This window comes from Glycine max, chromosome 16 (assembly GCF_000004515.6).
Source record: "Glycine max cultivar Williams 82 chromosome 16, Glycine_max_v4.0, whole genome shotgun sequence".
Taxonomy (NCBI): Eukaryota; Viridiplantae; Streptophyta; class Magnoliopsida; order Fabales; family Fabaceae; genus Glycine; species Glycine max.
The window spans coordinates 20,849,966-20,860,809 of NC_038252.2; the positions used below are offsets into that span (position 1 = coordinate 20,849,966).

The 10,844-nt window shown below is 33.3% G+C and overlaps 1 protein-coding gene across 1 annotated transcript; it reads right to left on the bottom strand.

The window, feature by feature from the left end:
* Window positions 1-1,839: 1,839 nt before the first annotated feature.
* Window positions 1,840-5,124, bottom strand: LOC102668286 (putative glycine-rich cell wall structural protein 1). Its single transcript, XM_006599832.1, has 3 exons — window positions 4,668-5,124; window positions 2,588-2,658; window positions 1,840-1,911 (listed from the first exon to the last, which is right to left on the bottom strand). The coding sequence occupies exons 1-3, from the start codon at window positions 5,122-5,124 to the stop codon at window positions 1,840-1,842; spliced, it is 600 nt and encodes a 199-aa protein (XP_006599895.1).
* Between the last annotated feature and the right edge of the window lie 5,720 nt (window positions 5,125-10,844).

Sequence of the window (10,844 nt, forward strand, 5' to 3'; positions counted from 1 at the left end):
GTAATGGCACCTTGGATGAAACCTATGAACCATACATAAACAAAGCCAATAATTCAAGTTCAAGGGGTGATGTCATTTTGGTCGTAGGTGCATTAGGTAGTCCCCAACTTATGATGCTAAGTGGCAATTACATAAAAGGAAATTACATTTTTGCATTAAATCCAATTGAAACAATTGATATTCTCCAAAATGACACTATTTATCAAATATTTAGCATAGACTCAAAGGTGATCCTAATAACCAAAATTCCTAATTTAAAAAAAAAAAACTCACTATTTATCAAATATTCAGCAATTTTTAAAATTAAGATTGAAGTTTCTGGATCAACATGATCCGTAAACTACTCGAGTAGTTTATGGATCAAGTTGATCCTTCCGGATCAACTTGATCAGTAACCAACTCGAAGCATCCCTACTCCGACAATAATGGCGAAAACATGGTTACGTCGCTTACCTCAATGGTGGACGGTGACGACGCTCCCTCGACGGTGGACGGTGGTGTTGCTCTTCACGGAAACCTCCTCAATGCACCTCACAACCTCTTCACGGCAAGGTCCTCTTCACGGCAACAATGGTTTGTGGCTGAAGAAGAAGAACAACCTTTCCCGACAATGGTGACAAATGGAGACACCGGTGAGGTCAGCAAAAAAAATACGAAAATGGCTGAGGTGAGGAAGAAGAAGAACGAAACAATATGAGGAAGAAGAAGAAGGAAACTGTGTGAGGAAGAAGAAACCAAAACGGAGAGACAGAGTAGTGGGAGAGAGAGAGAGAGAGTCATGCATTTTTTTTAAAAAAATTAAGCCAGGGGTATTACGGGCTTTTCACCTCAAGTGCTAGGTGCACCTAGCAGCACTCTAAATTTAAACTCATGATTTTTAATTTAAATTTTAGAAAATAATTTTCAGAGGTGAAAAATCGTCACAAAATGAAGAAACTATTCCAATTTTTTAAATCTTTCTTTCCGAACTTTCATCCTCTTCGAAGACAAGTCCTCTATCTCAGTTTGGTTTGATTATGTCTTGGTATCCAACTTGCTTTTGCCAGCATTGGTCAGGTCCTCCCTCTTCATGGATTATTTATATAATTGTGGCCTTGAGGAGCAAGTTCACTAAGAAGGAGGCGTCCATCTTATAAGGGTTCCCAAACAATATTAAAACTCAATAATCAATAACCCACATAAAATATTGAAACGAAAGAATACAAATAATGAAATTAACAATTTTTAGATTAAGAAAATAATAAGTCGAAACTTGAACCACTCTTGATTCTTCCTACATCATTAAAATTAATTTAACTCTATTTCAAAGATTTAATAACTTCTTGTAGGGATGCTAGGTAACTTTTGCCTCAGTTTCTTCAAGCCATCAAAATATATTGGTGGTCACCTATATGTCAATCGATTCTTCTTGTGCCGGTGTTCGACAACCTTTGCATCCCAACTGTAGCAACATTGACATCACACAAATTGTTGCCTTTTCTCTGTTTTTCCCCTTGTTTTGAGAAACTTCCTCATATTCGAAAATTATGGTTGAGTTTTTGAGGACGAATCCTTCCTCTTTGTCCTTGCTCAGATCGAAACTATTGCAACAACGTGAATGGGTGTTGGCTGGGGTTGTGCTAGAGTAAGGTTAGGGATGGTGGTGGGTGGTGGGTGGTGGATCTGCACCAGAGATGGGTGGTGGTGGTTTTGGGATAGTGTTCAATTGCGTCGATGACTGGAAGTTGAATGCAGCAAGGTGAGGAAGGTGTTGTCTCTAGCTATGGTGGTTAATGGGGTTTAAAGAAGATGAAGAAGGTTAGGGAAGAGAAGTTTGTGCAAGTTTTTAATCCGCATAAATCATCCACTCCTGTGGCCAATGATGAGACCAACGAGGGAGTAACACATAGGTATGGAATCATTCAAGTCTAGCTTCAGGCCAAAAAGTAACATTTCAATTTTGGAAGGACTAAACACGAACATTTTCATATTTAAGAGGATAAAAAAATATATTTTAGCCTTAAATTTATGTTGGTGTTTGTTAATTTAGGGCATTCTCTATTGGGGATTACGATGGATAGAATTACGGTATGATATTATAGTGCTTATCTTCATGTCTAGTTTTTTTTTTTTTAATTTTGAAAATATTATTTCTAAATTGAACAAGGTTGTTAAGATTGTGATCATTCTTTTAGAATCTCATGATACATGTTGCGAACGGTGTTGTGTTGAACTGTTAAGAGGATCGTGTGGAGGTGGGATCATTGTGAAATTGTGATATTGCAAGTAGACTCATGTGATCAACAATCTTTGGTGAGTTGGTATACGACAAAAAAAATTAGGTTAGGCCCACTTGACCTACTTTCACAAATCTTAGGGTCCATTTGAGGTGGTTGTGAATATTTGATTTTTTGGTTTTCGAATGCAATTTTCAAAACAAAACATATTTGGCAAAAATGGAATTGAATTATTTTATAAATCATTTTCGAAACATTTTTACACTCATTTTTAAAATCAATAAAAAAAGGTTTTGTAAATTTGATTTTTAGTTTTAAGGAAAAAAAACATGCACACATTTTTCACATTTGACAATGACATTTTTTGTTGCCACAATCGCCACCACCTCCGTCATCACCACCACCACACCACCACAACCATCACTATCATCGTCATAATTGGCTGCAATCACCACGATCATGGTTATCCATGTGGCCTCAATGAACTCAAGAGGGGGATCAATTGAGTTTATAAACTTTTTCTTTGTTAATACACTCTAATTCCTTTTTTATATAATAAATATGATAATGTATCAAAACTTTGATTAAAAAGAGAAAAAGCAAGTAATTAAGATCTCTACCAATATAAATGAATACAACAAATTTACAATAAAAGTAAAGAGATAAAAGAAGAGAGAATTGAAAACTCGATTTATAATGGTTCAGTCACTTCTCGTGCCTACGTCCAATCCCCAATCAAACCACTTGAGAGTTTCACTATCTTTCAAATCCTTTAGAAAAATAGAGCACTTTTACACCTTGGGATCCCTCACCCTTTGTGTTTGAGTCTCTCAATAATCATGAGATACCACACTCTTGTTCTTACAAGGGATGCCTCACCCTTTTCAAAAGCTTATACAAAGAATATGAGAATTCATTCTCTTATTTAGAGGAAATGTTACAAATTGAAGCACTAGAAGGTTTCTCAATAATAAGTGTATTTGGCCAAGTTTTTAATCAAGAACTTGATGATTGAGAATGATTTTTAAACAAGATATTTTCAAAAGTTTCTCATGTATATAAATGTGTTAAAATGATGAATATTTATAGGCAAAATTTGTTTAAATCGTTAGGGGCCATTCCTAAAAGATGCAACTATTCAAAACACGTTTTTTGGTGTAATTTCAAATTTCAAATTTCAAATATCATATTTTTAAAAAAAAACTTTTATATTGTTGCTTTTGGTAATCGATTACATGATGTGGTAATCAATTATATTGATTCCAAAACTTGAAAAACAATTTTAACGCTTTTAAAAGAAACTAGAAGACTTCATTTAAATTAATCAAATGGAAAATATGCTTACTGGAAAAACCTTTTAATAATTTAACCTAAGTCTTGAATCTTGATGCAATCCTACCTTCCAAGAGCATTGGATAGAAGACTCCAAGAAGATTGGGCCAGAGATGCAAGAGAAGATCCTAGGGTTCTCATGAGCCTTAGGGTAGATTTCGGGCCCATGGGCTAAGTATGAACCCACTTATCTTTGTACATATTAGATTAAGATTTCATTATTTTTGGGTCTTGTATTTAGGGCTCCATAATGTAGGTAGGGTACCCTAGAAATGTAAGATTTTTCAGCCTTTGTATTTTAGGGCACCTAGACTAGTTTTTGTATTATGAGTAGTTTTGTAATTTCATATGCATTAAGTGAATATTTGATGTGTGTATTGGAAAATAAATTTAATTGAATTGGGAGAAGCCCAATCCAATTAAATTTTAGAGGGGGAGGTGAGCATTTGCTTGCTACACCCCTTGCCACATCATATAGTCACACTTTGTGCATGTCCTTCATGCTTTACATGCCTCATGACATCAAAACACATTTAGTGGAGAATCTTGGACTTGATCTTGGATTAGTGGGCTGAACCATAGCTAAAATTCACTAATTATAATTAGTGAAATTTTGGCTCCACAAATTCAATTTTAAATTTAAGTGAAATTTGAATAAAAATTCAAATTTTCCTCCAATTTTGTGTGACACTTAGGCTATAAAAAGAGGTCATGTGTGTGTATTTTTTAAACTTTGATCATTTGAGAATTACACTTCAAAGTTCAGACATCTTTTGAGGCACAAAATTTCGTGCTCCTTCTCTCCTTCTCCTTGCCCTCATCTTCTCCTCCTTTAAGCTTTTATCCATGACTTCCTATGGTGGTGAGCTTGTGCTTGACTCGTCTTCTCCTTGAAGTGACATCTCCAATCATCTTTCTTCCTTCTCCATTCCGCTACCATTGAACTTCAAGAAGCAAATGACTCCATTGATGAAGAAGATCCAAGGCCTACAAGCTCCACATGGAGCTACATCAAATCTTCTAAGTGCTTGACTTGCTCTTGTCCAAGACTCTTCATGTTATTTTGTTTTTCTCTTTCTATCATTTGCTTTTTGGCATCATCAAAATCTACAACATTACATATAACCACAATCACTAGCACCGTTACCACCACCTCCATCATCATTGCCACCACCATCGTAACCAACATCACCACTACTACTGACATTGCTACCACCACCATAACCATCAATGCGTTGCTACTATCATTTTCATCACCACCACCTTCGTCACCACCACCGCCAACTTCATTGGAACCACCACCAACACGACAACCACCATTGTCACTACCACCATCGTAACCATCGACATCACCATCACCATCACCACTGGCATTGCTACCACCATCACTACTACCGTGAATGCCATTACCGTCACCACTATCATTATCACCACCACCACTACCAACAATACCACCACTGGTACTATCACCACCATCACCATCAACACTTCTACCACCACCATCACTGTTGCTGCCACCACCACCACCATTAATACCACCTCTGCCACTGCCACCACTAGCTACAACCACCAACATCGTTACCACCAGCATGTTGTCACTATTGGAAATCTTTAATCCTTATTTCAGTATTTTTTTATTCTTTATGCGGAAGAAAAAACTCAAGTCTTAATATCTACACCATATTTGATTATTAAGGATTTAAGTACCTATCTTGATCTATAATTGGTACCATATCTGAGCATTATGGAATAATGATTATGCAATCACAAACAACGACGAATAATCTTGTTGGCGGCCTTATGGTTCTTCCTCAATCGGAGCCTCTTTATTTCTCCATGGGACCTTTGTAACTCTTTGGACAGGGAGAAGATAACTGTGTGTTGGCTCGATATATTGAGGACCATAGCCTACTTATAGTGTGTTAATCTAATAGGGTTCTCATTATTCCCTAATGGGTCAATAGTGGCATCTGTTCATTTAAGTCCGACATCACGTTATTTGTAGTCTATCATGCTCACCTAATTTGACCACATAAAATAAAGCTCACTAAGGATAAATAACCAATATAATTAATTGTCTTAAATTTGCTCACATTAACTATTGGAATAGAAAATTCCAAAAATATTCTACTTGGGCTACATATTCTATTAATTATATCACAATTCCTTATGCGCACATCAATATGCTATTTATCTCTAGACTTCCTCTTTAACAATTTGGTCCATCTCATGTATCAATAATGGAACCACCGTGACTTTCGTCACTATGTTAAATGTGACTAGACCTCAATGACTAACATATCAATATACTTAATGACATAGATTAATATGGATAAGCTGCATGGAAATTACATGCAATGTAAACTCAATCATGACTATTTCCAACTGGTGCAACTTAAGTCTTTAGCAAGATCAAGATAAAGTCCTTAAGTACAATTTAAATATTGCACATAGATGAACAAGTTTAATAATAAACTTGTAAACTATAATTTTTATTTCTGCAGAAAATCAAATATATGAAAAACCAAATCCAAATCCAAATCCAAATATATAATATAAAGACTCTCACTAAATGAAGGCAACAACTAAAATAACATCATATGAGCTACATGCTCATGCTTAAAGTGTCAACCATTAGTTAGTGGGTTAGCCAATATATTGTCTTTTCTATATATATGTTTTATAAATATCTTTATTTTCTGAATTTTGTCTTTGATAAACAAATATTTTATGCCAATAACCTTTGACTTGGTTGAACTCCTATTGTTGTTGGACTATAACACTACTAAATTATTGTCACAGTAAATCCTTAATGGCCTCTTAATGTTGGTAACAACAGACAAGCAAGTGACAAAATTTGACAACCATATCTTTTGGTTTGACACCTCATAGCAAGATATTATTAACTCCACCACCTTAGTTAAAGATGTATCCTAACATGGAGAGTCTGCTATCTAGGCATCCCGCAAAATCAAAGTCAAAATACTTAATGATCTCTAAAATTTCAGATTTTTTATATGTAAGCATGTAGTTCATTGTTCTCTTCAAATAGCATATCATGTGCTTTATTGATTTCTAGTGTTACATACCAAGATTACTCACATATCTCCTTAGAACTCCCACTAAATGTTATGTTAGGACGAAAAATAACTTAAGCATAAGGATTATTTTGCATTATCTTATTTCGAGATTACAGACAAGGCAATGTTTGAGACTAACTTGTCTCCTTTAACAATGGGTGTATACTCCGGTTTACTATCTTTCGTGTTGAATCTATTCATATTGTATTAGTATAACCCTTTTTTGTGATAGTAAAACTATATCATGGCTAGCAAGATGTCATCAAACATATAATTCCAAAAGGAATAATTTACTCCCACTGAACTTTTGGCAAATACGATCATCAACCAAATTTTCCCCAAAACCACAAGAGGTAATCTTGATGAGCTTTGTAACAACATTGACGGGAAACATATTTAAGGCAATAAACGAATTTCTTTAGTTTGCACACCATAAACTTTAGATCACCTTAAACAAAGTTTTCTAATTGCACCATATAAATTGTTTCATCAATGTTCCCATTTAGAAATACAATCTTTACATCCACCTAATGTAACTCTAAATCAAAATGAGCTATTAGTGTCATTGTAGTCCTAATAGAGTCTTTCTAAGAAACCAGAGAGAAAGTATCTTCATAATCAATGCCTTCCTTTTAAGTAAAGTTTTTGGCAACTAGACACACTTTATATATCCTAATATTACTCTTTGAATCATTTTTGGTTATAAATGCCCATTTACAACCTATACGGGTTTTACACCTTCAGGCAATTTGAAAATATTTTGAACATTATTGTCAACCATGATTTTATCTCATCATTCATTAATCCACTTTTGAGAGTTAGAACACCACACAACTTGACTAAAGTTAATTAGATCTTCTGCAGTCAACCCAATGTCATACTTATGGTGTTGAAGAAATACAACATAATGATCCTAAAGTGGATTTCTCCTTTCTTTAGTAGATCTTCTTTATAGCACTTCTTGATGTTGTTGAGTTTGAACTATAAGTGGTTATTTCATAGGAATCTCAGTGTTGTCTTGTCCTTGAATGATGTTAGGAATAACATCATTATTAGTTTTAGATTTATTTCTTGAACAATGATAAGTATAAAGACTTATCTATTGTCAATAACAAGTTATTCTTTAAATTCAACACTCATTATATTTTCCTCCACTCCAAACTTAACTTCCTCAAGGGATCTTGCATTCTTGTCTCAAAGAAGGATCTTATAGTGGGATTGTAAAACTTATACCTATGAGAGCATTCAATATAACTAAAAAATAATAACTAATTATCATTAAGTCTGGCTTACGTTAATGCAACCAATAAGGCCTTGCTTTAGTTAGACATCTGCAAATGTGCATGTGCCTAATATTTGGCTTTTCCCAATTCACAACTATAAGGGGTTGTTAGTGACTACTTTACTTGGTATCCTATTAAGGATATAAACCATGATCTTTAATACCTTCCCCCAAAGTGGTTCTGGTCAAGAAGAATCGCTAGTCATACTTTTTACCATATTCTTAAGAGTCTAATTTTTTCACTCTGCAACTCCGTTCATGCTAGGTATGCCTAACATTGTATATTGTAGAACAATTCAACACTAATGGAGGAAAATTGTGAAGAGCTCTATATGTTGTTTACCTTATCCATCATATCTACCATAGTATTCACCACCACGGGAAGATTTTACAACCTTAATTTTCTTTCATAGTTGAAGTTTAACTTCATCTTTGAAAAACTTAAAATGTCTAGAGACTGAGACTTCTCATTAAACAAAGAGTAATCGTCTATGAACTTAACATACCTTTGTATATTCCATGAATCCGTAAGAGAACATAAATATCCTTAGGTATTAGTTCTAAGACATCCGTAGCTCTTTTGGCACCAAAATCTCTTTTGTTTGTTTGTTTTACATCTAATGTAGACTTGAAAATCTAACAAATCTAAGAGTTCAAGAATTTCCTCTAGCACAAGCCTCTAGATTTTCTAGTTAGAGATATGGCCTAAACACTTATGTCATAAAGTGATGAAATTCTCATTTAATTTACATTTTATACCGTATAAATCCTTTTGCAATGTTTCATTATAGGAACACTCAATGTCAATTAAAGACTCGTAACCAACAACGTTGAATCATAAGAGAGACTAACCCTATTATTTTCAAATGAACAAGAATAACCAGATTTGTCCAAAATAGAAATAGAAATTAAGTTTTTTCTAATAGATGGTGCAACATATGTCTCAATCAAATTCAAATGAAAAGTCATTAAAAACAACCTAAAAGTTTTGATATCTTCAACTGTAACGTTATTTTCATTGTCCTATATAGATAAAAATTTCAACATCGCTTGACAAATGACTCCACAGACAACCTTGTATAAACATACTTTATGTGTGAGTAGTAACACTAGAATATGCCCACCAAGTGTTCTTCGATACAAAAATTAAACTTACTTTATAAAAGACAAAAGTGAGAAGTTTACCCTTCTTCACCAAATAGTATACTTGAGAAACTTTTACTTCATATGTTCCACCTTCTTACAAAAATAACATGCAAATTCCTTATCTTGCCTTCATATTTTTTCTCTAATTGAGAACAACTTTATGCAATATATCATATCCTTAACTCTCTTTCTTTTCTTATTCAAAGAATGACTTGGTTTGATCAAAGATCAAGATAAAGAACAACTTAGTTTGATCTAGTGTCATAATAAATAAAACCTCATTAGAGTTTTCTGTAGTTAGAAAGGGTCGATTTGTCCAATTCCATGCAATTGAGGAATTCTTTACTAACAGTTCAAACTTAAAAGTTTGCACCATGTAGTTTTAGGATTCCCAAAATTGAGTAAGGAAAATAAGAGCGGTAGCAACATCAACTAAAGAAAGAACAATAAACATATCAGACTTAATCTTTTGATAAATTTAAAGATCCAAACAAGATACCTTGAGCACCATTAATTCCCAATATTTGGATTGAAAGTACTAAATGCAAGTGGTATTCTCAACGCAATGATCAAACATTGGTGATAAATCCTGTTAAACAATGATTGTCTTTGAACACTCCATTACTCACATGAAATTAATCTGGCGATAATTCCTATCAAATAATGATTGTCTTTGGACATTCCATTATTCACATGAAAAATCAATCCTTATAATCACCACACATTTACCATCACATGCATGTAATTATTCGGCCAAATTATGTCTTTCTTAGGGCTGAACACAATTTGCAAAAATAATTCCACACAATATCTTATGTAAATTCAATCAAATTAACCCACACAACATAGATTACTTTGGCAACATGTTATTTTGATTAATCCAACCAAAAATTCTAGAAAATTTAATGAAAATGAGAGATCTTAAATTTACACAAATTCCACACATATATAAGTGCAAAATACAAAAAAATGTATACCATCAAGTGATCACGTGACCGCCCAATATATAATTTATTACACTACAGTTAGTGTTTGTTTCTTAACAATTTTACAAACACTAAATGTGCTATGGGAATGATATTGAAATTAAAAAATTCCATAACACAATGCAAATCCGTATCAATAAAATAAATTCATATTACAGAATACTTAATTTTATCTTGAGGGCAAAAGATACATGATATAATAAAAAAATCATATATTAATGTCATTGCCATCATAAACCACATCGCAACTATATGTCATCCAATAATCAACCCATGTCACGATGTAATATTTAAAACATATACCAAAGTAAATATCTCATGATATTTAAAATCTAAAGTAAAATCCAAATGGCTTTACGAGTTGGTAAAAAAATAGTAAAAGAAAAGGAAATCACATTAATTTCCCAAAATTAACATGCACATATGGATACTAAAATATTTACTTTTATTGTATCCAAATCAACAGCCATATAAAAAATAAAAATAAAAAATGGTTGTCAACCGTAAGCCATTATTCTTTGATTTGTAAAACATGTGCAAAAGCTACCAACCTGGGGTATATATTAGCCATATATTAATATCTAAATTAATCCCTGAAATATAATCTTGAAACAAAGACCTTATAACTTAATACCAAATATCTTCACAAATATTAGTTACGTAAAACCTGGATCCTAAATGAAGGGGGTCAAATTTCAAATTGATATAAGGCTATGTGACTGCAAAACAATGATTGATATCGATCATAAAAAACTTTTGAACCCAAAATGGTATCTACAACGGGATTCATTCAAGAAAAACT